Source organism: Denticeps clupeoides, chromosome 14 (genome assembly GCF_900700375.1).
Source record: "Denticeps clupeoides chromosome 14, fDenClu1.1, whole genome shotgun sequence".
Lineage (NCBI taxonomy): Eukaryota > Metazoa > Chordata > Actinopteri > Clupeiformes > Denticipitidae > Denticeps > Denticeps clupeoides.
Genome location: NC_041720.1, coordinates 2070523 through 2098367, shown reverse-complemented (window position 1 = coordinate 2098367; position 27845 = coordinate 2070523). Strand labels below are relative to the sequence as shown.

At 47.4% G+C, this 27845-nt stretch overlaps 3 protein-coding genes across 6 annotated transcripts in view; 1 reads left to right on the top strand and 2 right to left on the bottom strand.

Annotated features, from left to right (window-relative positions):
* Nucleotides 1-642: 642 nt before the first annotated feature.
* Nucleotides 643-7776, bottom strand: LOC114803088 (peroxisomal biogenesis factor 3-like). 2 transcript variants are annotated; one of them, XM_029002393.1, is made up of 12 exons: nt 7578-7776; nt 7219-7350; nt 6483-6564; nt 6362-6405; nt 5434-5555; nt 5280-5346; nt 4599-4653; nt 4383-4518; nt 3462-3532; nt 3167-3289; nt 2622-2718; nt 643-2390 (listed from the first exon to the last, which is right to left on the bottom strand). In XM_029002393.1, the coding sequence occupies exons 1-12, from the start codon at nt 7648-7650 to the stop codon at nt 2310-2312; spliced, it is 1083 nt and encodes a 360-aa protein (XP_028858226.1). In that variant the 5' UTR covers nt 7651-7776; the 3' UTR covers nt 643-2309. The 2 variants fall into 2 exon arrangements, with proteins under 2 accessions (XP_028858226.1, XP_028858225.1); XM_029002392.1 differs by having other exon boundaries at nt 643-1238.
* Nucleotides 7777-7948: 172 nt separating this feature from the next.
* Nucleotides 7949-10535, top strand: LOC114803091 (tRNA-specific adenosine deaminase 2-like). Its single transcript, XM_029002397.1, has 6 exons — nt 7949-8206; nt 8283-8387; nt 9107-9257; nt 9386-9492; nt 9974-10046; nt 10126-10535. The coding sequence occupies exons 1-6, from the start codon at nt 8081-8083 to the stop codon at nt 10152-10154; spliced, it is 591 nt and encodes a 196-aa protein (XP_028858230.1). The 5' UTR covers nt 7949-8080; the 3' UTR covers nt 10155-10535.
* Nucleotides 10536-13765: 3230 nt separating this feature from the next.
* Nucleotides 13766-27845, bottom strand: part of LOC114803089 (androgen-induced gene 1 protein-like) — a 39303-nt gene continuing 25223 nt past the window's right edge. For all 3 annotated transcript variants that reach the window (XM_029002394.1, XM_029002396.1, XM_029002395.1), the window contains 3 exons: nt 22329-22444; nt 17685-17851; nt 13766-14275 (listed from right to left, as the gene is read on the bottom strand). In XM_029002394.1, the coding sequence (XP_028858227.1) occupies nt 14241-14275; nt 17685-17851; nt 22329-22444 (318 nt within the window). In that variant the 3' untranslated portion in view covers nt 13766-14240. The remainder of the gene's footprint in view (nt 14276-17684; nt 17852-22328; nt 22445-27845) is intronic.

Here is a 27845-nt window from a genome sequence, read left to right as displayed (position 1 = left end):
TCTGTGGTAGCCATCAATCAGCGTCAGACTGACAGGCCTGACACGCCTGCGCTGTTCGTCAGGCTTTTTATGCAACAGAAGACGTTAACATTCCAGACATTTCCTGGCAGCTTCTGCACAACTTTGGTGGAACCTGCTGCGGTTCTGGGAACGTCTATTTAATGCCACCGACTTCCGGCGGCCTCAAAAAACGCGGTTGCTACGCCGCAGCTGCGAAACGTCTCATGCGATCATTATTCTGCCCCCTACGGTGTAAAAAGGGGCAGCGGTGGCCTAGCGGTTAAGGAAGCGGCCCCGTAATCAGAAGGTCAGAAGGTTGCCGGTTCGAATCCCGATCCGCCAAGGTGCCACTGACGTGTCACTGAGCAAAGCACCGTCCCCACACGCTGCTCCCCGGGTGCCTGTCATGGCCGCCCACTGCTCACTCAGGGTGATGGGATAAATGTAGAGGACAAATTTCACTGTGTGCACCGTGTGCTGTGTATCACATGTGACAATCACTTCACTTTAAGTGTGTTTGTGGCTCCGCATATCACAGCCTGGTGCAGGGGACACCGGCCACGACCCAGGACAAAGGACAGGTCGCCGGAAAACCGGGCGCTGCCCCCTACTGGACAATAAAGGACACTCCGCCGTCCAGAGTTCGGTCACAGTCACTTTCTTTATTATTAAAGTGGCAACAGCAGCGTGTCATTTACAGATTGTGCAGGAAATATTATGTCATTACATGGCCATTCATGACGTCACCGTACAAAATTAACAGAACCGAGACAAAACCAGCCAGAAAGCGTTTGTTCCCCAAAATGAGCGGGGGGAAATGGGAAAACCGGGAAGATCTGTGTGGAGCATGAACAGCTCCCCCTGGATGGAATATTTCCGGAACGAACAGAGTACACGGCTGGGCGCACGGCGCTCTTTTCCGTGCCGTTTTTTTGCAGGCATCGCATCGTCTACCAGGTCTCTTGGTTAAATGGCCAGTCTGGGGAGGGGGTGGGTGGCTCCACCCCGCGCCACCCAATCAACATTCGTCGGTGGCTCTGGGCTCTTCAGACGAAGAACATTCCGCGCCGGATTTTCCCGGGATGAAGGCCTTCAACCCCCCCCTCCATTAACACAAAAAATGCGCCGTTTGACGTGAAGACACGCGCCGGCGCTTATTTCTGAAGTTCCTGTGGGCTGCTGAACGTCTCGTAGACGTTGGCTGCAAAGTCCTTCACTTGCTCGACCATCAGGAGGTCCTGAAACACAAAAGGAAGGGCTGATGATGGGGGACGGTCTCGCGTACAGCGGAAACATTACATTTATTATTTCATGTCTAGTAAACTGGAATAACTGAACCTACACACACACACACACACACACACACACACACACACACACACACACACAGCATTCCTTTATGATAGAAAATACCTGTTCGGTGCATTAAAACGCCCGAGTGGCCTAATGGATAAGGCACTGGCCTTCTAAGGCAGGGATTGAGGGTTCGAGTCCCATCTAGGGTGATGAGCAGCAGTGGCGCAGCGGAAGCGTGCTGGGCCCATAACCCAGAGGTTGATGGATCGAAACGGTCCTCTGTCTCACGTTTCCGCGGCGTAGTGGTCATCACGTTCGCCTAACATGCCTAGGGTCCTCTGCTCGAGACCGAAACCAGAAACAGACCTCTTTCTTGGGGCAGTGGGGGCGGAGCGGTTAAGGAAGCGAGAAGGTTGCCGGTTCGAATCCCGATCCGCCAAGGTGCCACGCAGCAAAGCACCGTCCCCACACACTGCTCACCAAGGGTGATGGTTAAATGCAGAGGACACGTTTCACTGTGTGCACCGTGTGCTGTGCTGCAGTGCATCACAATGACAAATCACTTCAATTTCACTAAAACGATCCAGATGTTGTCAATGTAGTAAATGCTTCTGGTTGCTTGAAATATTTGCTAATGATGGATCTGCATAGTTGTCGAACTTGGGATCATGAACCCAAGTCTGTCACTTTAAAAGCTTCATTCATTTATAGAAAATCATTTCAGTAGCGCTGATTAAACGTTCGTAATGGTTCAGATGCCACCTCTACTATTCACTACTACACTCACTGCACATTTCTATATTCAAACCCTTGCGGGAAAAAAACTAGATTTCTAAATGGCCCTAAACTTTTGTCTACTAGGTGATTCATGCAACAAAAACGGAGGCCGCACTCAATCTGACTTCTCATATTCCACAGTCTTTCATTGCGACATAACACTGAATATGATTCTGCGTCCATGCAGCGCCGTTGCTTGGTGATTTTCTGGCGCTGGTTTTAAAAAGGTTGTGCCGTTAGCGTCCGCGGGTCGTCCTGATGTGCGAACAGCGCCGCTCACTCACATACGACGTGACGCAATGTAGACAAGATGATAACTGCAATCAAATCGAATTGCGAGGCCAGTGAAGGTTCACACCTCTATTTAACACGATTAATATTACAACAGATCCATTCCAAAGTCATCTTTCACCCTATATTCCTACAACTACTGCTGTGATTAAAGGTTTAGGCCAAATTGTTTTATACATATTAATACGTTATAATACGGATATAAAGATAGGTAATGGCTGTTCAAAAGAGGTAAAAAAAATAAATAAAATTATTACCTGGACAAAGTGACTTGGGATCTCACTGCATATTGAGTGGATCTGTCCGTTGACGATGGGAATGATTTTGGCCAGTGGGAGGCTGACGTGAGAGAGACTGGAGGAGGTAAAGTCATTAAAATGGACAATGATCATTAACTAAAATAAACCATAAACTAAACTGCATAGCAAAGTGAAATAATACAAGATCTCAAAAGGGCTAAAGGTTTAAAAAAAAAAAAAAAAAAAAAAAAAAAAAAAAAGAGGAACACAGAAACGCATGTTGAAAGTGACAGGCTTGATGACGTGTACACGGCTTCGAATACGCAATCGTAATGATTAAATCGTAATGATTAAATGCTGATGATTTATTTATTTTTTTTGCCGAATCTTGTTTTAGCGTAAAGGTGGGAAATGCTCTGGCATTTCCCATCAACTGAAGTTTTAAGATGAACCCGCGCAGAATAATGATGATCATGGTGATTCGTGGCGGATTGAGTCAAACTTGCCAATTAAAATAAACCTGCTACATAAAAAAAAAAAAAAAAAAAAAAAAGGTTCCTGACCTCCCGGGTGTGTCTGAAGGGCCCGAGTCCCCCTCCGGCGCTCTGAAAAACTCCGCCACGTTGTCGAGGAAACGGCTGAAGGCGCGGCTCAGGCACGTGTCGAGCACGGTGCTGAAGTCCGGGCTGGAAGAGAACAGAACGCCCGAGTTCACTACGGCGACCCCCGGTCAGCAGCAGCGTGGCTCGGAGGAAGCGGTTTACATCGCGAGACACAGCGCCACCCACGACGGGCCCTGGAACTGCACGTGCTGGTGACGCACAGGCGACACGGACTGAAAGCATATATTGCACCAACCTTTCCAGCATGTCCCTGGTTTCATTCAGCAACTTGATCGTGGTGACGTCATGTTCTGTCAGACCACAAGCCTGCGGAGGAGAAGCAATGTCAAATGTCAGAAAACACAAAGTACGATACATATTGGGGCTGTCGATCAATAACATTTTATAAGCTATGAATTTCACATTACATATAGACACACATACACCAAATACCAGTCAAAAGTCTGGACGCCACTACTCTGTGGCGGTTCTGGAGACAAAGACGTAGCCATTTCCAGTACAAGAAGCATATTTAAATGTTTGTTGTATGAGGAGGAAGTGAACTATGTTGATGAATCTGTTGCTTTGTTCACTACTGTCATCATACAAAGCCGTGAATGTTTGAAAAACGTCCCTGTTGTCCAATTTGAGGTGGTGGAGACAAGACAAGAGAAGACACTACATAGAGCTACATCCATCAACCCTACACAGAACTCCATAATACACTCCAGCACTTTCAATCACTCTGGACTTTTTGCACAAAATCTTACTCTTAAATCTTTTTTCTTTGACTTCACTCCTTTGCATACCTTCACCCTACCTGTTACACGTGTTTTATGTTAAAGACATAAAAGTGTAATATTTGGTTATGTTTGCAATATTTGCAAATTGGTTCTTTGTATACTTGCAATATTTGAAATACTATGGTCAGTAGCAGTCGCTAAAAGCATTTCACTGCATATCATACCGTGTATGACTGTGTATGTGACACATAATAATCAACTTTTTGCCTCATTTGTTTATTTTTGTTTATTACATAACTTCACGTGTCTTCAGTTTTGTTCTAAAATGTAAAAAAATGCAAGACCCACAAATGAGCCGATTCGTCCGGACTTGATGACAGAACCCTGTAAAAAGTTTATTTCTAGATTTCAGGCGTGTAGTATGAAATGGTCACCTGAGCAGCCAGCGCGTTCTCCTCGTCAGGCATCATGTACCACGACAGGGCCTTGTGGCCCTGCTCCACCCGCCGCCTGACCTCGCTCAGCTCCTCCTCCAGGTCCTGCAGGGACAGGACCTGCTTCAGGGACACCCTGGGGACGAAACGGCACTAGACGTCAGCATTAGCAGCCGCCGCGCGCATCGGAGGGGACGCGAGGGCCGTCGGACTCACCCGCCGAGCACGTCCTGCACGGCCCTCTTCACCACGGTTATCAGCTCGCACAGCCCTAACGCGACACAGAGGGGCAGACTTCAGTATACATTTACAGCATTTATCAGAGCGACTTACAGTCAGTAGTTACAGGGACAGTCCCCCCCCGGAGACACTCAGGGTTAAGTGTCCTGCTCAGGGACACGATGGTAGTGAGTGGGGTTTGAACCTGGGTCTACTGGTTCATAGGCGAGTGTGTTACCCACTAGGCTACTACAACCCTACACTCCGATCACATCATATGTTCTCTGACATTTATGTTAAAATGTAAAGAAAAAAAATTATATCACAAAAAGGCAAATTTACCAGGAAAATTGTTAAACTATCGTTTAACGTAGATCGTCAGCTGTAATTTACGTTTTAAAGGAGAGAAAGCTCTGGAATATGGAAGCAGCACACGCTGCACTATGTGACGTGGTTCACTATGTAAAGCCCGCAAAGATACTACAGACCTGCGGTAGTTTTAATCGTATTAGTTGTAAACGTTGAAAAAACGTTTCTCGTGCAGCCTTACGAGAACTATGTACTGTTTTCATCGTATTCCATTTTTTAGGACCGTATGAACCCTGTATTACCCTAGAAGCTAAGAAAGTCCCTGTCACTACTGACCGTAAGGCGCTGAATGTAAATGTAGGCCTGTACCGTCTCCGAGAAGGTGCTGAATACTCGACAGATACTGCTGCTGGACATCAGGTGAGGCCAAGGGGGTCTGGTGAAGCAAAGAGGCACAAGTGAAGCCGGGACGCAGCCGCAGCGACACGGGCAAGGGCCCCGAACCGGGCCAGACGGGACTCACGGTTCCGTTCTTGCCGACTGAGCTGTCCAGGTACAAGTATCCGCCGATGATATTGAGCTGAACGCGGAGCAAGACCACCAGCATGCAGGTGCTGTACACGGCCACGACGCTTCTGGTGAAACCTGCGTGAAGGAAACGACACGCGGCGGTAGAAAAGGTAGAAAACTTTTTTACATCACTAGAGCACAGATGATCGTCTCTGAAGGCCAGGAAAGGAGGCCCAACCGTAGACTCCGGTAATCACAAGCTGATTCCTTTTCCTCCATTAAACCAGCTGAGATGTATGTTCAGATTTGAGTTTCCAGATTGTTTTTTTATTTAATTCAACTTAGTATTTACGTAGGCAACATCTCCCACCCAATTCAGGAGACCCTGACAGCACTGAGCAGCTCCTTCAGTGGCAGGCTGCGGCACCACGATGACCAGATTCAGGTCTTTCCTGCAAACCGCTGTCAGACACACACATCCAATACACCATTTATATTTTCTTATAAGAAATATGTGTGTATAACCACTCTGTACATATGTACGCTTACTTATTTTCTATGTATACAAATATATTTTATGTATATACTGATACTTTTAATGCGGAGAGTAATAGCCGTATATACATAAAAATATATTTTTGAATGTTGTTTCCAGACTATTTATTTGTATATTGAACTTTTTATATTATATATTCGCCATATACTCTATGCAATTTATTTTTTTGCTGCTCTTATGTTGTACTTTCTGCTGTGACTATGTATATTTCCCACTTGCGGGACTAATAAAGGATCATCTTATCTTAACTTTCAGCACAAGTGTCAGTGGGCAGAATACATCTGTGTGAATACAAAAAAAATGGTTTGCACATGACATTTAAATCTACAAAAAAAAACAAAAAAAACCCTGACTAAAACCTGGCAACCATTTATAAATGACTTACTGATGATCTTGAGGTCCTCCCAGATCTCGATCTTATTAGCAGGCCTTTGAAAAACAGAATAGATTTTTTTTTGCATTAAAACAACCTTCCAAATACATTTTCCTTTTCGGTGCAATCTTACTTGCTTTTCAGCAACGCAGTGAGGCTTTCTGAGTTCAGGCGCAGGACGATGGCTTCCCTGAGGGTAGGAAGCATGGACAGCACTGCGGGCCAAAAACAGAGAGCAAAGGTCCGCATGAAGCGCCACTTGATAAAGCAATAAAAAGGGAAATGTGCATACAGACATACTGAAACGCCCTTAAATGCCAGAATTCTGACGATGATGTAGAAAAAAAAAAAGTGTGGAAAAGATCCCCTTGCAAACCACATTTCAGTTACAGGTGAGCGTAGAGCGTGCAAGGTTAAAATCTCATATCGAACAGGCTCTACAAATAACCCAATCAGCACATGTTAAAATATTGGATCTTTTTCTCAAATTCAGGTGGTTTATTAAAAATGTGTTATTCTTATTCTTTACCATGTTATAAGGTACATGATTAATACAAATTGTATATAATGTAAGCTTTGTAGGTAAGTAATTCACTGCACGTATAATTTAATTTCATTTTTAAAATAAAATAAGAGCCACATGCGAGCCGAAAGAGTCGGTTCTTTTAAGTGAGCCGAGCTATAAGAGCCGGCTCTCCTAAAAGAGCCGGGATTCCCATCACTAACAAGGACGCAGGCTGTTTTCATGGAAAACAAACCAAAAAAAAGAACATTATGACGCATAAGCTGTTTAAACGAACGACGGACGTGTGGTCGTTTCCGAACTTTGGTTGTAAACGAATCGTGTTTTTTTGCTGGGTTTCGGGCACCTGTCATGTTGCACGTCCTCTGGTTGCTCTCGAAGTGGTACTGGCGTCGGGCCTGAGCGATGTACTCCGCCGCCTCTCGTTCCTGGAGCTCCTGGATCTTCCTCTGCGCGTATTTCCCGAGCAGGTACACACCTGGGAAGATCGGACGTTACAGGAGGAGGGGGGGAGGGAAGGAACAACTTTTCCCGAAGACGTGACAGCTAACGACGTCGGCTTTAAACAGCCGGACTCCGGACATCGGGTAACCGTGGTGGTTATTGCATCGCTTGAAAAACCCGCGGTTATCCGGCAACTGTGCCCTTTTTTTGAGCCACTCTTGACGTTAGCATCGTTAGCCGGGCAGCTAACCGACTACCCACCCCCGACGAACACGCCGGCGAAGATGAACTTCCTCCGGTGGCGCTTGAGGAAGTTCCACGTGGAGGACAGCATGCTGAACACTGTCGCGGGCAACTGGCGAGCGACGGCGCGGATACGGAGCGCAGGTCCCGCGGCGCTTCACATGGTCGCCGCTACACAGCTACACGCCGTCGGGTTAACGTTCGCCGGAACGATCGCTCGGTGATCCGTGTTGCCAGATCGCGAACGAGGACGCCGACGGAAAATACGAAACAAATGCAGGCAGCGAATTGTGCTGACTTCATTTGATCACTGCCAGTACTGTAAAACTAGATGTTTAAATGAATCATGGGCTAATATTTAAACGCAATTCTAAAATGTTACGTTTGGATTACTTAGATTAAGCGGATCTGGCAACGTTTCTCTGTGCTCGACACTTGACGCCTGTCTCGTCCCACAACCTTTGTCGTCCCCTGTCCACAACGTGCTAAAGTCCCGAAAGCGATGCAGATGTTGTGCGTGAATGGGAGTTTTTGACTCGCTTGCCGTGATGGGCTCGCCGTCGTCGGGCAGTGATCTCACGAAGAACGAATTCGCTCACCCTTCCTCCGAGGAGATCCAGAGCTGGATGGCAGAAGCGTTTGGCATGGTGAAGTAAACTGTGCAACAAACTGTGCAATAAACTGTGCAGTTACGGATGAGCAGTAACCGCATGTGTTTGCAAGGCTAAAGATGCGCTGGAGAATGGTGAAGTGCCGGTCGGCTGTCTCATGGTGTACGAAAAGGAGGTTCTGGGCAAAGGGAGAAATGAAGTTAACGAGACCAAAAACGTGAGCTATTTTATGTGTTTTTTATGTGAATATAGTGGGAGATTTCAATCACCCAGTTCACAGACATGTCAAAAAATATAGATATATATATACAGTACGGGCCAAAAGTTTGGACACCTTCTCATTCAACGTGTTTTCTTTATCTTCATGACCATTTACGTTGGTAGATTCTCACTGAAGGCATCAAAACTATGAATGAACACATGTGGAGTTCTGTACTTAACAAAAAAAGGTGAAATAAGTGAAAACATGTTTATATTCTAGTTTCTTTGCTCTGATTACTGCTTTGCACACTCTTGGCATTCTCTCGATGAGCTTCAAGAGGTCGTCACCTGAAATGCTTCTCCAACAGTCTTGAAGGAGTTCCCAGAGGTGTTTAGCACTTGTTGGTCCAGCTCACCCCAAACCATCTGGATTGGGTTCAGGTCCGGTGACTGTGGAGGTCAGGTCTCCACTTTTTGTTAAGTACAGAACTCCACATGTGTTCATTCATAGTTTTGATGCCAGTGGTGAGAATCTACCAGGTGTCCAAACTTTTGGCCTGTACTGTGTGTGTAAAAAAAAAAAAAAAAAAAAAAAAAAAAAAAAATATATATATATATATATATATATATATATATATATATATATATATATATAATGTGTGTGTGTGTGTGTATACAGGATGTGTGACTGGATGCTCACAGTGCTGTAATAACACATGTTTTGGTGGATTCCAGGCCACTCGGCATGCTGAGATTGTGGCGTTGGATGAGGTGCTGGAATGGTGCCGTGCCAGACAGCAGGACCCGAAGGCGGTTTGTGCCCGGACGGTTCTCTATGTGACGGTGGAGCCGTGCATCATGTGCGCCGCAGCGCTGCGCTTGCTGAGTATCCTCCCACACACTTCTGTACAACCACATTGCGGTTTAAAGGCGGGTTAAGCTTTGACACTGGCTGGTCTGGGAGCTAACCGGGGGTCATGGGGCGGCTGGCCGAATACCTTGACGGTGGGTCAGACATCCCCCTGGTCGTGTATGGCTGCAGGAACGAGCGCTTCGGTGGTTGTGGCTCGGTCCTCGACGTTGCGTCTGATGACTTGCCGCACACCGGCACGTCATTTCAGGTAAATTGGGAGTCATCCTACACATTTTAAGAATGTCATCGCAGAGCTCGGCATTAAACAGGCAGTGGTGACCGATTGGGGCAGTGGTGGCCTAGCGGTTAAGGAAGGTTTGAATCCCGATCCGCCAAGGTGCCACTGAAGTCCCCTTGATGGAGGTCTCCACACACTGCTCCCCAGGCGCCTGTCATGGTGCCCACGGCTCACAAAGGGTGATGGTTAGAATAGGATAAACCTTTATTAGTCCCACAAGTGGGAAATTGCATTTGTAACGGCAGAAAGTAAAAAATACATATGTTTATATATTTATCTACACAATGTACAATCGACATCTGCACAAAAAGACATCTAAATACAGAGGACACTTTTTACCGTGTCACCGTGTGCTGTGCTGTGTATCACATTGAAAAAATAACTTCATTTTCACTGTGGCTGTGACCATAAAAAAAAAATAAAAATAAAGAATTGACTTTATACTTTGCAGTACATCTCCGGCCACAGAGCAGATGAGGCGGTGGAAATGCTGAAAACATTTTACAAGCAAGAGAACCCAAATGGTAAATATATAGACGCTGTTTAAACAGTAAGGTTCTTATTTAAATTGTCCTTTAATTGCCTTCATTTCTTTTTTTACAGCACCTAAACCAAAAACGAGGAATGAGTAACACTTCGCCCTGGCCGGCAGGGGGCGCTGTTTACCCAGCAACTCAGCCAGAGGTGGATTATAGACGACCATTTCTTCCATATGGGCCTGTGCACAGCAAATATTCCTCTTGTAGGTTGTAAATTTGACTTCTACGTCTCGGTGGAGAGCAGCGGCTTCCCAACGTCCAGGCAGGAGTGGGCACGGACGAGCTGTTCCTGGCTCCTCCTGCAGCTGCTCGTTCCTCGTGTCCTCGTATGACCCGGGCGTGAGCTGTGTGTACCGTGTGTGTGATCTCACCCTCATGGCCGACGCAGGTGTTTAGCCAGACCCTGAGGGGAAACTTCCCCCGAAAGCCCATCATTACGCCTCCGTCAGGCCCATGATGGCTTAATGTGGGATACGTGGGAAGAGAGATGTCTTTTTTTTTTTTTTTTTTTTTTTTTTTTTTCTCGACTCACTTCTTTTTAAAAATAAAATTGGACTTTTTAAACCAAAGTCTGCACTTTTCATGTCTTCCCCCAGGGCCTGTGAACCATTGAGACGTCCCCTTTTTTCTAACACGAGTCCTCTTGGCCCTCTGGCCATGTTAATTACACCTCCAACATCCACCACCTAAATGGGGCTTTTTCACCTCTTAAAACACGTAAAGACGACATGTCAGGTGTACATGGAGTGCCTAGAAAGAGTCGAACACCACGGGCTACACACATCCGTTATAGTAAAGGCACAGTGTTGCCGGACGTACGGTATTGAACGTACCTGTACCATAATCTTACCCCCTGCACGATCGATAATCCCCCAAAATCCCATAATGTGCGCCAACTTTACCCCTTCATTTTATGGCCATGTTACTGGGGTATAGATTTGTGTTTCAGAGTTGCAGCTACGGAAGACGCGAAGAGCGGCGTCGCCATCAGGCTTGGAGAAACGAGTGGGAGAAAGAGTGGGAAAAACGGGCCGGTCACGTTGCATTATGCACCATAATATGCGCAGTCTATGGTAATTTATTGTGTTATTGAAGCAACGGCGAAATTTTTCTCAAAATATGACAGTTTTAAGCTGCTGTATCCATGTAGGATCTGGCAACACTTCCTGGGACGCTACGGTGCACACACACCCGTCCCAAAGCCACCAGCGCCTCATTTACATTTACAGCATTTACCAGACGCCCTTATCCAGAATCAGTAGTTACAGGGACAGTCCCCCCCTGGAGACACTCAGGGTTAAGAGTCCTGCTCAGGGACACGATGGTAGTAAATGGGGTTTGAACCTGGGTCTTCTGGTCTTCATGCTAAAAAACATGGCGGACAGGCGCAGCTTCCTGTCCCCTGCTGGGACACGGTTTCCTTCTCGCAAGTCCTGCAGGCTTCCCTCCGCACCGTTCCACTTGTCCGCTTGTGTTTGGACGGAGGGGACGTTCCTGGCGGGCAGGAGGCCCGCCGCGCCCTCTCTGATTAGCATGCTAATGCATGCAGGCGGAACCTTGGAAGCACGTTGGCTTTGCCACCTCCGCGTGGGGGAGCGGGCGCGTTAATGAGATGACTACGAGGCGTTGTTCCCTCGTCGCGGCGCTGACAGGCCTGCGTATGCCCTTCCCGCGGACGGATCTGTCAGCTGAACCCCCCGACTCGGGTTCAGGGGCGCGAGGAGGCCGAGAAGAAACGCCTGTCGGGTTATCGGGAGGGGACGGAGCGCCGGAGGACGGGGGGCGGAGTGCGACTCGCGCGCTTTGGCAGATCGCTTTTGAATATAAGATGTGCTAATATCTTCCTTCACACCGACAGCACCGTTTTTAGCAGCCAGCTAATGGCGGCGCCGCTTCGCAGTTCTCGCTCGAGCAACGGAAGAGGCTTCCAGTGATGCACCACTGGCATATTAAACTAAGACGAGGACACAGAAAGTGCGAGAGATGTTCCAAAGTCGTTGTTTTTGTGACGCGCAGCACACTGTGACACGTGTCCTCTGTATTTAACCTTCACCCTTGGTGAGCAGTGGGCGGCCATGACAGGCGCCCGGGGAGCAGTGTGTGGGGACAGTACCTTCATCAAGGGGACCTCAGTGGCACCTCACCTTGGGATTTGAACCGGCAACCTTCTGATCACGATTCCGCTTCCTCAACCGCCAGGCCACCGCTGGTAGTGCAGTGTGAGCTGGCAGGAAACACAATCAGTATGGAGGGATGGCCATCAATCTGTCTGAAGAAATTCCCATGGAGAAGGTTTTTCTGGTGAGCACAGCCCATGTCATATAAGGTAGCACGTTGTCAGATGATCCAAGTGACCTAACGTACAACGATGCGATCGCCCAGCGAAGGGTGGGTAGATCATGAGGCATGTTAAAGTGAAGTGATTGTCATTGTCATCCACAGTCCTCTGTATTTAACCATCACCATGACAGGCGCCCGGGGAGCAGTGTGTGGGGACGGTGCTTTGCTCAGTGGCACCTCAGTGGCACCTTGGCGGCTCGGGATTCGAACCGGCAACCTTCTGATTACGGGGCCCCTTCCTCAACCGCTAGGTTACCACTGCTCCATGTTTACGAACCCTCAATCACCAGCGGTTCAACACGCATGTGCGACATCTCGACACATGGTTCATTTTAACGTGCAAGCATGAAAAGTGTGGGTACCGCCTGATGTACAGGGCCTGTATGTCCGATACAGCTTTGCCCACTCTGCTTTGCCGTTTAGAGATCGGCAGTTCAGACGGTCACATCTGGAATTTGTTCCCTTATGATGTCATAAGGGGAAAGGTTACCTCCCGTTTCTGATTTAAATTTTTTTTCTGGAAAAACGACTTGACACGACTTCTGTACCAAACAATGTGGCTGGCTGATGGTGTTGATGGCGTCATCTCCACGAATGCCCGCTCAACTTCTATTGGCCGCTCTCCTCCTGGTCCCGCCTCTCTCCGCCTCATTAGCATTTAAAGCTACAAACGCCGGAACCTCGCATCCTGGGAAATCTCATTGTGGGACTGGATCAAAGTTTCGGAAAGGGACTTCAGATACGGTATTAGGGCCGATATAAAAGAAAAAAATAATTAATAGGACACCTTTATACACAACCCGGCACTACAAGTATTCAGAACATATTACATAAACGATTAAATGATTCTTAAGGGTTTAATGATTCATATTCAATTAAGACTTTTAAATCATACATGTGTTTTAAGCTGTTTTTATTTTCTGTATACTGAATATTCCACGCACACATATGACTGTGCACTTCACTTTTCACTTTTCGGTCCAAAGCTAAATACTGAAATCATTTTAATTCCGCGAATGGACCCTACGCTATTTTTAAAATGCGGCCCCGGCGTTCTGGAGCCGCCCAAACGCAAGACTGCGCCAACAAACAACAGGTTCCTGTTGTTCCCCGTGGAGCCGACCGCCCTCTTCCCCCCGCCGGCAGGCCCGGAACGTGTGTTTCTCATTACGAGCGTGTCCAGCGCAGCACAAAGGAATTGTTATGTTTGGGCCAGAAGAAGGTCTGAGACGGCGGGGGCGAAGAGGCCAGAGAAACCAAGGGACGAACGTTAAATCGCGAAGGCGGCCATTTTCCTCCGTAATCGAAACGGGTCGAGGTTCAGGCACCTTTTAACACCTTTTATTTGGAAGAACAGACTACAGTCAAGACTTCAATCGTCGGGTTTTAATGGGGGGGAAAAATAAAAAAATCACTCCCTCGTACACAAATTCTCCTTCGGTTTTAATAAAACCCACGAGAAGAAAGCGTCTCGGAGAACATGCAACGGTTCCTTCTGGCTGTTCCGGGCTGATGCACGTGCCGCGCCTCTCCTGCAGAGTTCGAAGCCTCGGACGCTCGTGCATTTACACACAAGGTCACCAAATAATATGCAAACTCGGGGATCCAGTATCAGATAATGCGCCAGCCGCAGGATGCAGGGATCCGTGTTGTGATTCTACAGTCCGCCGCTTTCGGAAGGAAAGCCCAAAAAGAGAGGAAAAAAAAAAAAAAAAGATTCGGTTCCCACAGCGTATTTATATTATTATAGGATTATTGTTCTGAGTATCCTGGATCAATTGTGCCTTTCGCAGTCTGGCAAGGGCACGGTGTGATATTTCCAGCAGCGGCCCACAGAACTCAGTCGGCCTTCACCTTGTTGGACTCTGTGATGCCTACAACAGAGAAGAGCAAACCATGAACGTCTGTGTGCCTGTAAGGGTAAAATGGCATGTTGGGGAGGGTGTGTGTGTGTGTGTGTGTGTATCAGGCCACGGATGAAATGAGCATTTTTAATATGAAACTGGTCGTTCCAAAAGTAAGAACGGAGCTGGGAAAGAATCTTGTAATAAAAAAAAAAAAAAACCTGAACCACCTCCAGAGGTGAGTCGAATAGCCAAAACTTTAACTCAAGTATGAGTAGGGTTTTACTCAAGTACTCAAGTTAGAGTACAGAGGTACGTAGTGATAAGATTACTCAAGCTGTAAAATAATAATACTTGGGTACAAGCAGAAAGTAGTCCAAAAAATTACTCAAGTTAGAGTACAGAGGTACGTAGTGATAAGACTTCTCAAGTGAGTAACTGTTGGGTTGTAATATCTAGTAATATTTAGTTCAGACAGAAAAAAAATGTACAACTAGTACTGTACAACTAGAAAAAATGTAATTAAATAAAAGGATCTTGACTTTGCTTAAGTAAAAGTACCCGTTTAAAAAATGTACTTGAGTAAAAGTAAAAAATTACTTCATTTAAAATTGACTTTGAGTAAAAGTTACTTAGTGTCCATCAACAATTCCTTATTAACAATCCGTGCTTTTTGTTCTTGCTACAGCAAACAGTTGAAAACTGGAATGCAATAAAGCATTATGATAAAGCAAATACTACAGCATTAGACTGTAAAGCTCTAGTTTGAACAATGTAATGTCTGGAATACACAGGCAAAAAGCATCTACAGTGCATCACGCTTTCCACGTTATGTCGTCATGTTGCAACCTTATTCCAAAATGGATTAAATTCATTTTTTGCTCATATTGTTTTCTACACACAACACCCCTGAATGACCCCATAAGCAAATAAAAAGGTTTTATTGAGGTTTTGGCAAATTTATAAAAAAACAAAAAACTGAGAAAGGTATATAACTATTCACAGCCTTTGCCATGAAACACAGAATTGAGTTCAGGTGCCTCCTGTGACTGCTGATCATCCTTGAGATGTTTCTGCAGCTTAGTTGGAGTCCACAAAAACACTACCTAGAGCTGGCCAGCCACCTAAATTGGGCAACCAGGGGAGAATGGCCTTAGTCTGGGAGGCGACCAAAAACTGGATGGTAACTCTGTCAGAGCTCCATAGTGGACAGAGGAGAAACTTATAGAAGGACAACCATGTCTGCAGAAATCCACCAATCAGGCCTGTATAGTAGAATGGCCAGATGGAAGCCACTCCTTAGTAAAAAAAACACATGACCATGAGAAAAAAAAAAACTCTCTGGTCTTTGGTATGAATGCCAGGTGTCAATACCATCCATGGTGAAGCATGGTGGTGGCAGCATCATGCTGTGGGGATGTTTTCCAGCTGCAGGAACTGGGACACTAGTCAGAATAGAGGGAAAGATGACAGCTGCAATGTACAGAGACATCCTGGATGAAAACCTTCTCCAGAGGGCTCTTGAACATCTTTCAGCAGCACAACAACGACCCTAAGCACACAGCCAAGATATCAAAGGAGTGGCTTCAGGACAACTCTGAATGCCCTTGAGCGGCGTAGCCAGAGCCCAGACTTCAATCCGATTGAACATCTCCTGAGAGATTTTAAAATGTCTGTGCACCAACACTTCCCATCTTTCAGAGGTGCCGCATAGAGGAATGGGCCAAACTGGCCAAGGATAGTTGGGCCAAGCTCGTGGCATCATATTCAAAAAGTCTTGAGAAATGTGAGTAAAAAAATGCACGTTATTCATTTTGGAGTAAGGCTGTAACATAACAAAATGTGGAAAAACGAATTCGCTTTGAATACTTTCTGGATGCACCGTATAGACTATTCTACTTTCAGGCTGCATGTGGTAGCTGTAAAAAGTTTAGGCTACAGACACTCCGCATTGAAAAGCTGATGCTAACGATCTGAGCTGCATTCTCTAACAGCAGTCAAGTTGTCATTTTTGTGTCAAACAAATTGTCAATTTGTTCTAACATTAAACCAAAAGATGACTTGCTCTTCGCTTGAAGTGATGCGCGGAGCGTCATTGTTCGGGTCAAAAACCTTTTCGGAAGATTTAATCACAGGTAGCAGAATAACAGAGTGAAGAATTCCCGGACACCTTTCCATTGGTTGTTGTGTGGCGTTCCTGTTTTCTGATTGGCTGTTGTGTAGGCCTTTTCTCTTTTTTTTTGATTGACCGGCTTTAGGACCCAGCGGTTGTTTCATAGTGAGGAGCTGCATAATGAGAAATATGCCGCGCGAATCTGCACAATTTCCTCTCAGTTCAGGGGGATTTATTATTATTATTATTTTTTGGGGGGGTTTCCAATGTAGAAAAGTAAAATACTAGTCTAGAAATGAAATTGAGTAAAGTAAAATTACCTATTTCAAAAACAACTTAAAAATGACAAATTACTCCCAAAAACTACTCAATTACAGTAACGTGAGTAAATGTAATTCGTTACTCTCCACCTCTGGGTATTTGCTAATAAAAATAATAATAACTTATTAAAATACAACTTGTAGTAATTCATGGAATATATCTGAGCATACAAACTATATTATTTAGGTTAATTATATGAGTTAGCATGGATATGCTAACGATGTACAGAAAGTGTATAGAGGCCTAGCACTTATCCGGTTTGTGTGTGGTCATGGGACTGCATAGCTATATCTGATTGTTGGAACGATGTGGCGCGATTATCGTTGCTACATCTGAAAAATATAGCATATCTAATGTGTGGAATAAATGGTTTAAAGAGTCGAGTCGAGTAAAAGCATGGCCTTCTTCAAAATGTTGGTCAAGTAAACGTAACGGAGTCAATGTAAGCCATTACTACCACCTCTGGACATCTCCACAAATAACAACGGACAGATGCCACACCCATGTCTGGCGGCCTCTCCAGCCAGTGGCCGCTGGGCCGGAGCTCTCTCCCCTGTGAACTTTTGACCTTGTTGCGTTCGGTCGGATGATCGAACCCTTCCTGAGCGTAGCGCATCAGTGAAAAATCCTCCATTTTTATCCCCCTGTTCGGTTTCATCGACGTCCTGCAGGGTCGCCGCGGGACGGGAATAATGGAGCGCCGGCATCGGATATTCATGATTGTCTGTGTGTGTGTGTGTGTGTGTGTGTGTGTTGCCTGAATTCTCCCAGTGATTTGTAGGTCAGTGTCAAACAGGTGGGTGGAGGAGGAGGGGGATGCGGAGTCTGGCGCCCCCCCGACTGCGGCGGCCCGCCCCATCTGCCTCTCCACCCACGGAGCTCCGTATCCCGTGCTGCTCATGCTAATGGAGCTGCAACATGCGCGTGTGTGTGTGTGTGTGTGTGCGTGTGTGTGGTGGATTGCTGGTTTAGATGCGTGGGCCGTTATTTAGGAGTTGCTCTTACTCTTGGAGGACGGGTCCCAGATGTAGGTGTTGAGGACCTCCCCGAGGACGTAGTAGACGCTGACCAGGAAGGTTAAACAGGAGAAGAACAGCACTTTGGCCAAAGGGCTGATGTGTTCCAGGAGCGGGTAAACCCAGACCCCGGTCACGTGGTGGACCCAGCACATCCTAAAACAGGAGAGAATCTGGTCACCAGGGCCAACATCTACACTCGTTACCACGGACTATTTAAACTCACCAGCTCGCCCAGAGTTCCCAGGTCCCAGGTTCAAACCCCACTTACCGCCACGGCGGATCCCGTGAGGGCGCAGAGTGCCTGGCGAGGACACCCGGAATGCTTAGTGCAGGCCACGCCCCCACGATGAGTGCTCCAGGTTCTGCCATTGAAAACCGAACCGGCGAGCGAGGCGAGACGTCGGGGGACATGCTCAGCCACTCGTTTCGCTTACGTTTTGGTCTTGGGAGGAGTCGTGTGACTCGCCGTTTGATTTGGTGCAACTTACCTGCGCTTTCTGTGTCGTGACAACGACCATTGTGTCCCTGAGTGTCTCCAGGGGGGGGACTGTCCCTGTAACTACTGACTTTAAGTCGCTCTGGATAAGGGCGTAAGTTTAAATGTAAATGTAGACTCCGCCCACACAAAGCCGGACCCACTTCATTACACTGTACCAAAACGGAAATTTCTGTATAGGGTTCGCCAGCCCCAACAGATTTTCATGGAATTCTATAAATTGCATGTAACGTATGGCATCGCTTCGGAACCCACCTCAAACAAGGGACAAAAATAAAGCTAATCTGCTTTTAATTGCTTCCTCTATTTTTATGTCACAATATTCATAGATTTATATTGTAACCCAGTCCGGGGTTGCGCTACACTGCCTGCTATGTGCTATATGGCTCCGAACGTGACAAGTAATCCTCGATGCGGCACCACAAGACACGGCCGATTCTGTGCGGTGCGCGCTGACATGACCGGCCGACGCCACGCCGCAACACACACCGCTATTTTCAGCGCGTCAGCGAGGACAACGCAGCGGAAGGTTACGTTCTTTTCCCCCCCGTTCTTCGATCTGTTTGGGATGCATGTAAGTCAAGTAAATTGAGAGGGAGGTTAAAAAAAACGTGTTCTACAGGCTCAGAACAAGGACACCTGACCTCTAGAACTCGCTGATGTTTGCCACGTAGAGTGGGGCAGTGGTGGCCTAATCAGAAGGTTGCCGGTTCGAATCTCGATCTGAGGCGCCACCGAGCAAAGCACCGTCCCCACACACTGCCCCCCGGGCGCCTGTCATGGCCGCCCACTGCTCACCAAGGGTGATGGGTTAAATGCAGAGGACAAATTTCTCTGTGTGCACCGTGTGCTGTGCTGCTGGATGGTAGTAGCCTAGTGGGTAACACACTCGCCTATGAACCAGAAGACCCAGGTTCAAATCCCACTTACTACTCATATGTGACAATCACTTCACTTTCACTTTCCTAAAAAAAAATAAAAGAGTATGAACTTGTTGATGAAATTGTTCACACGCTGGTTATAATTAAATATAATTTTCTTGTTCAGTCGGAGACTTTTTTTTACTGCCACACACAATTACACACAAGTACATTATAACGACAAAAAATATGAAAAATAATGGTAGCCATAGGCATATCTGTATTAACGTAGCTACGGGCCCAGAACATTTCTAATGATTGCGGTCTGTGATCTCGAGACGAGATAAATTGATAAAGAAAGCTCATTAGTCATGTAGAGAACCCATAAGAAACATCACCTGAAATCCTGGCTGCTTAACCGTTTGAGACGAACGGTGATGTAATTAATTCTCTGGCAGCGTGATTTCATCTACTGCAGAACGGTCCGCAACGTGGGTACAAAGTGGGTACGCGATCTGAGACCTGGTGTGGATTTTACCGTATCGTACGATTGCGTAAAATGTACGTAGAAACGATGTTTTCTGCCGTATGCATGTTTGATGAAGCTGATTTCTCTTGCAATTTAACCCGTTTCTACTCTCCATCTGATGTATGAGACAATTTGAAATGATGGTCAGCTTGTGCTGCAAAAGCTAATGGACTCGCGGCTGTTCCATTAATCCACTTTCGAACACAGGAAGGGACAGGAAAAATGACAGGAAGGGACTGTCACATTATCTGAACACAGAGTGGGAGGTTCATCTTATCTGTTCTTCTTGTAGGAGAACGTATCCCAACACTGTCTCTTTGCCTCCAGCTCATTCCCGGGAAGAAGATGGCTGACGTGATAACAGTCGGATCTCTCCGGCCACTAACCTGATGTCCTTCACCTTGAAATGGTCATGTCAAGCATTTGCCCAAACCTTCATGTCCCACCAATGGAACCAGCTTATCAGGGTGCACCTCCCAAGGATGGCTGAAGACCCTTATCATAATAATCCCCTGTGACCAGAGTGCTTCTGGGTTGAAACAATTTTGCTTTTCCTCCAAAGAACTGGTTCAGGACCACCATGTACCATGCGCTCTGCCACATAAGGGCAAGATTTAGTAACTAGGTAACTAACTAAGGAGAATCTGCAGTTTTATTTTCCATTTGTATTCAATAGCCATTTGTCCGACTATATCTGAGATGAAATAAGCACATTTTAAAGAGTTTCCCTGGAAACATTTGTCCATATCCATGTTCATAAAAAGCTAAAAATCAAAACTACTACCCAACATTTTTATCCTTCCACGGCCCCCAAATCCAGAGAATTAAGATACATATCCAATATAAAAAAAAAAAATATCGATACAGCAACACATCGCAATATTTTACGAAGTGATATTGTATCGGTACAGACACATCGAATACCAATATTTTTGTATTCAAATTTAGTCCACTGGGTGGTGCTGACATGACAGGTTGATTGTTGTATTGCATTTTTACATTTTCAGTGAACTATAGAATATTGCAGTATGCACAGTATCACAATATATCACGATAATTGTGTCATATTGGGCAGTGGTGGCCTAGCGGTTAAGGAAGCGGCCCCGTAATTACAACATTTACAGCATTTATCAGGCACCCTTATTCAGAGGGACTTACAATTAGTAGTTACAGGGACAGTCCCCCCCCCCCCAGGAGACACTCAGGGTTAAGTGTTTTGCTCAGGGACACGATGGTAGTAAGCGTGATTTGAACCTGGGTCTTCTGGTTAGAAGGTTGCCGGTTCGAATCCCGATCTGCCAAGGTGCCACTGAGGTGCCACTGAGCAAAGCACCGTCCCCACACACTGCTCCCCGGGCGCCTGTCATGGCCGCCCACTGCTCACCAAGGGTGATGGGTTAAATGCAGAGGACACATTTCACGTGTCTCACAATGACAATCACGTCAATCACTTCGTTCTTAATTTATTATTATTGTGAGATCCTCGCCAATACACACCCCTAATATCCAACTATATTTTTCCGGTTGGGTACGGCGTGCTTGGCGTCATCACTCTCGAGGGACTCACTTCTCTCTCTCTGTAGACGCCCACCCCTTTCTTGGCGGGAAATTCCCTGCACAAGTCTGCATGTAGCTTCGCCAAACTCCGGCACTTTTTACCCATTTTGCGCGAACGAGGCAGATTTCCCGACCCTGAGAAAAGCAGCCGGTCTCATCGTCTTAATTTGGGGGGAGGACAGATTTGGGCCTGATGGACGAGCGTGTTGACGTCCAGGCCTCGCTGCGGCGCTGCTCGGGTCTCTCCCTGCTAAGCACTAAATCACCGGGACATGTTCTGTCGCACGCATTCCCGGCAGAGCTGGCCGGAGCCTCAAAGGCAGCCTGCCGTGAGCGAGCGAGCGAGAGAGAGAGAGAGAGAGAGAGAGAGACACGTGAGGTTTTCCTGCTTTTTTTTCCAAAGCCCGAAATTTCCAGCAACACTTCGCTGTCTGAGAAGCCATCAGTCACCGGGGCGCGTAGCCCTCCGTCCGTGGAAAACACGTGTTTTCCGCTGAGCCGCCAGCGTGCGGTGGGCTTGGAGGCCTCCTGCAGACCGACAGCCTGCCGCAGCAGAGGGACGCCGGCGAGGACGAGCGCCGGGATTACGCCCTCGACGCGCTCACATTCCAATACAGTACATGCAGAAGCACAAAATACTTTTACAAAATGTACATGTTCTTTTCAACTTCACGCATCATTTACATTTACGGCATTTACCAGACGCCCTTATCCAGAGCGACTTACAATCAGTAGTTACAGGGACAGTCCCCCCCTGGTGACACACAGGGTTAAGTGTCCCGCTCAGGGACACAATGGTAGTAAGTGGGATTTGAACCCTCTATGCTACTAGCACCCTTCACACATTTCCATGTTTTACATAAGCACACACAGTGTAAATGTAAAATAAATAAATAAATAAATACATGCACGCATATCAACATCAAAGTGAATATTATTATATATCGATATGTATATATTTATGACTGTCATCCACAAATACAGTTAAATGCGTGATGTATTCTAAAAGTATTCACATTTGAAAAAAAAAGTATTTACATTGAAAAAAGTATTCACATTACTCGGTAATAAACCCGTTTGGAACATCTGAAAGGGCTGAGGCCTTAATGTATGTGACTGAATGACGGCATAGTGTAAATATCCACTTTGAATGCAAATGGCTCCGGTGTGGGCGGGTGTAATGCTTACCATAGAACATATCCAACGGCGAAGCTGCACACAGCTATCAGTCCAAATATCCGGCTGGGATACTGGTGGTGCGTCGTTCGCATCTGGATTATGATGAAGGGGAGCACTGTCGTGTGCTTGAAAAACAACACAGAGTTCTGGTTACCATCCATCCACCCTGTCCATTTTTTACACACAATAAATGATCTAAACATACACATTAAGAACGTCCAAGGCTCGGACAGGCCAAAATGTCAAGGTGATTGTTGATATACAATAGTATTTATCAGAAAAATCTAAACTGTCATCAATCAAAAGTGTCACGTAATAATGCAAACCAGCAAACATGTGACAAATATGATTTCAGGCAAATTCTGAAACATCAAAAACATTATTACCACTGTATGTCACCTATGTCACTGTAAACCTCCGGATTCGGGATTCACCAAGACGCCACTTTATTTTATATACCTGTACATGGAGGGACATTGTATGTATGTTTTTTACATTTACATTTACATTTATGGCATTTGGCAGACGCCCTTATCCAGAGCGACTTACAACGTGCTTTCAAGTTACCATCGATGAAGAGATCAATTCCGGTTCACTAGGACCCCAACTATGAATACATCTATTTAATTCACTCTGTTGTAGATTCTGTACACAAAGTTCGACAACAAGAAAATTACAATTTAATCTAAATATTCTTTAAAGAGGAAGGTCTTGAGCTGTCGTTTTTTTACTATATTACACTATCAGTGTACTATTACACTTTTATACAATTTCTGCGTCATGTGGTCCACTGTATGTATTGTGTTCTTATAGGATGTCTTCAGATCAACATGTATTGCTCTCAGACACACTGTCGGCTTGTCTTCATTCTGTCCAGGCGTGTGAACAGCCTTCAGTGGGTTACAGGGGGATATTTTTAGCTCGAGGTTAGAATATTTGTCATTTTTATCCCGGTTTTGAAAAGGTCCGTTCAGCGGGTCTATTAACAACCGGAATGTTTGTTCGGGGGTGATGGTGTGAACGTTTTTTTCCCGGCGGAGGCTGGAAGAGCCCTCTCTCCGTACGAAGTGGAAAAATCTGCCACGGCCATCTGGCACAAATGGGAACGACTGTCGAGGAGACCGTCATTACGTGGTGGCTGTGGTCACAATATGGGCCCCGAATATGGAGACTAATGAGTGTCATGGGTGTCCGTAGTTCCTCAGCGCTAAGAATAGAGCAATTGTGCGGTGCGTTCCGGGACGTCGGAATGAATTGCACCGCTGGACGTAATGCATTCGGTGGGTTTATTCTCCAGTTTATGGGAGGCAGGGGCGGGGCAGCTCTCCACAGCCACCGGGATTGCGCCGCACCGCCGGCGTTGGCCGCCAGGGGGCAGCGCGATCACGCCGAAGTCCGGGCCGTTTGCCTCATGTGACCCAGTGAATTTGTTGAAATGCCAGTGACAGATTTGAGGGACGATTATAGCTGCCACGGCGGCCGCTTTTACTTTCAACCCTCGGCAGAAACGTCGGAAAATAAATTACACATAATCACGGCGTGGCATTTCGTTCGAGGCTGCGATTCCGCAACCCTTGTGCCTCTACGCGGTGGTCCCACGGGCTGGAAACGTGGACCCGGTGGACCATCCCTCCACACCATGCCCTCAGGTCTTCATGGTGCACGATGCATCTCTCGCACGGATGGACAAATTACAGGAGGAACCGTGGAGAACAAGGTGGAGGACACATTTCGCTAGAACCTGGTCAAGGGTCGCGATGGACCCGAGAGCCACCGAATGGTTCGCGAGCGTGATTTTGAGGCCGAATCCTCCCTTTAGAAGAGACATTCCAGACTGCCAATCAAATCTCTCGACCAGCTGCTTACTTTTCTTTTTCTCAGCGACTTCCTGTCCCTTCCTGTCCCCTCGTACAAACGTCTGAACATCTGTGACCAGAACCGTTCAGCGGGATTTTTCTGCGTTTTTTTTTTGTAGTTGGTGCAGTTTGCGTGTTACGATGACAAATGACGACCGGCGGCGCGGCGATGAGTCTGAACCGCGCCGACGCGTCTCGACCGGCCCGTCCTGTCACACTCGTCACCACAAAATCCCCAATCAGATCCGACGCGGAGGACACCTGAGACTGAAGCCCATTAGGTCGACTTTATGACAGAGGCTGTGCTTCAGCTGGCCTGGGAGTGACACACACACACACACACACTCGCACAACTCCGACACACAGCTGGGAGTGCAAATGAGGTAAGATGTCCCTCGTCTCCACAGAAAAATGACGTCCTTCGGCTCTTCCCCGGTCCCCCCCCCCCTCACGCAGAGAGCCTGTCTCCGGCACGAGATCCAGAGCCTCGTTCCCTCCTTTACACCCTGTCACACACACACACACACACGTAAGAACACATACCACACACAACGTGGCACGGCAAGCGAGCCGGTGATACGCCCCCGGCTCCGTGTCCCTCGAGTCGCCTCGTGTCTGAACGGCTTTTAACAGGAATTAACTGGAACCAAGTGGCACTCCGGGTTCCGGTCGGGGGTTCTTCTCTCCGCCTCTTTTTCCGCTTGGCGTCCAGGAGCGGCGGGACGCTTTTTTCCCTTTCATGCCACCTCCGTCCGTCCCTCCGTTTAGGCCACAACATTGCGACCACCGACCGGGATGAGCCTCAACGTGCTTCGAACCCCCTTCCGTGACCATTGGTGGGAGCGGATTCGGCGTAATCTGGTTGCATTAACGCCAAACTCACCACGAACCGATTCGTAATTCTCTGTAATTCCCTCGTCTCCGGAATGAAGATTCCCGGGAGTTTTCTGGCGCTCCGTGCCCCTCCGGGGTCTCGGGGGGGCTCAGCTCCCGCTGCTAAACGCGTCCCCTTGCAATTACCGGCACCGCGGACAATGGGGGACGCGGGAATACGAAGCAGCTCTTCCGAAGCCACGCTCCCTGCGGGACCGCCGCTGTTGGGGCGAACAGTGGCCTTCCGGTGGAAATTCACGGAGAGGCGCGAGGGCTTCGCTCCAGCTTACGGAGAGCATCTGCCTTTTTTTGGGGAGGTTATCATCTGCCGCGTAGCCATTGTCCCAAACACGAGGACGGATGCGGGTTTTTGCACGTTTGTGGCGCGAAAATGGGCATTTATGGATCAGACGTGCATGGACACGCATGGCAACGGCAGGAACCGCGTTACGTCAGCCAATCAAGGGAACGCGTGCGAATTTCCCGCCCTCGTACAAATTCAGACGCGCATTTTTCTTTCAGCCAACAAGTTGAGTGGCGGGTCCGTGCGGTACGATTTTACTTCTAGAACCTGAGGCCTGTTGAAGACTACATTTACATTTACATTTACATTTACAGCATTTACCAGATGCCCTTATCCAGAGCGACTTACAGTCAGTAGTGACAGGGACAGTCCCCCCCGGAGACACTCAGGGTTAAGTGTCTTGCTCAGGGACACGATGGTAGTAAGTGGGGTTTGAACCTGGGTCTTCTGGTTCATAGGCGAGTACCCGCTAGGCTACTACCAAGGACTATTACACAATTCCCGGTAACACAGATGACACACGAAAGTGTGCTGTCATCACTATTAAAAAAAAAATACAATTATTATTTGCCTTTTTTTGTATTTAACTCGCTACAATCATGACAGACAAGTCCAGGGGGAAAAATATAAATATAATAAAAGAATAATAAAATAAGTGTAATATTTCTTAATAGTATTTTAATATAAATAAATATATAAAACAAATAAAAAAAATATGCTGTGGAACAATATTTACAACATACATACATTTAGAAATAATAATGATTTTAATATGTGAGGCATGGTTATTATGAATGTGCAACTTCTTATAGCCGCTGTAATTCGTTCTTCTATTTGTAAATGAAACATTATTAACATTAATAAGCAGGGATGGGAATAGATAAGAAATGATTGATGTCACTGCCATTATCGATCGATTCCTTATCAATTATCAATATATATATATTTTGTGGACAGGTTATAGTCTCCATTTAAAAAGGTAAAGGCAAGTTTTTTAGCTGTTTTATTAGATCTTGACCTTTACATGGTTATGAAGAATGCACCCACGCCTCAGACCGCTTTCGCCGCTCCATGATAATTCGAATCGTTCGAGCAACCGAGGGCGTCAGAGGTAAACAAAAAATTCGCAAATCGGGTTTTGATCGCCACCCCACGATAATAAATCACACGTTACTTACGCAAGGCCCAATATTCATGCAGAATATTCACCATGACCTCAATACCCCGTTCTAATCATAGAAGCGAGCCTTGGAGGGTGGCCTCAATCTCACTTTCAGCCCGCGTTCTCGGGGTCCCGAAGCACGGGCAGCAGCGGCGCGAGGGGCGGGACGCCTGGCAGCGAGCTCACGGAGGGTATAGGGTGACGGGCGGAGAGCGCTCCCAAGGTCGGGTGTAGTGTTTCCCCCTGCCCGCCCCCCCCCGGGCCGCTCCCGACATGCTCCCGGCGGCGAGCCAGTCAACAGGGGCTCACATGACCCCGGAGCCCTTCTCCCCCTGTCAGCAACGCAGTCCCCCGCTAAATACCCCCAGGCCGGGGCCCGTTACACCGCAAGCATTTACAGCATTTACCAGACAGTTACAGGGACAGTCCCCCCCTGGAGACACTCAGGGTTAAGTGTCCTGCTCAGGGACACGATGGTAGTGAGTGGGGTTTGAACCTGGGTCTTCTGGTTCATAGGCGAGTGTGTTACCCACTAGGCCACTACCACCCTTACAATCAGTAGTTACAGGGACAGTCCCCCCCTGGAGACACTCAGGGTTAAGTGTCCTGCTCAGGGACACAATGGTAGTGAGTAGGATTTGAACCTGGGTCTTCAGGTTCACAGGCGAGTGTGTTACCCACTAGGCTACTACTAGGCTACTACCACCGCCCCGCGAGGTTCGGTTCGGTCCCGTCCCTCGTCTGGACGAGCCTGACTCAGCGTTTTCCCTCCGTCGTCCAGGATTTGGAGTGACCCAGTCACGCTTTATTTTTGCCTCGTTCTGTGGCCCCCCGGCTTAATTTAACGTGGCAGCTCCCTCTCTCCGGCCACCGGGGCCGGGAGGCTCTCGGAGTCTTGTGGTTTGGCCAGCGTGCCCCTACTGTCTGTGGAAAATCCCCTCGAACCAAAACAGGGCCGAGCCCCCTCCGTCCCCGTCCCCCGTCTCTCCGAACGCTTCTCTCGAACATCTCGCCTCTCCTGACCGAGCGGCGCGAGAGCAGATGTTTCAAAAAGAACGAACTTTCAGCAGGCAACCGCGGCGGAGAAAAAAACAACCCGTCACGCCGGGCCGGAGAACAATGGGGCCCGGAAAGACGGCCGAGCCACGCACGTCGGGCCGGGACGAGTAAATATTTCCCCGGTTGTCAGGGACGGGTCGGCAGGCCAGCTACGCGCCCCCGTGTTTAATGGCGGGGTTTTTGGACGGCGGGACCTCACCTAGTGACTTTTCCAGGCCCCTCGCGGCACGCCAGCGACATCGTACACCGCCGCGACTCGGCTGCAGTGAAAT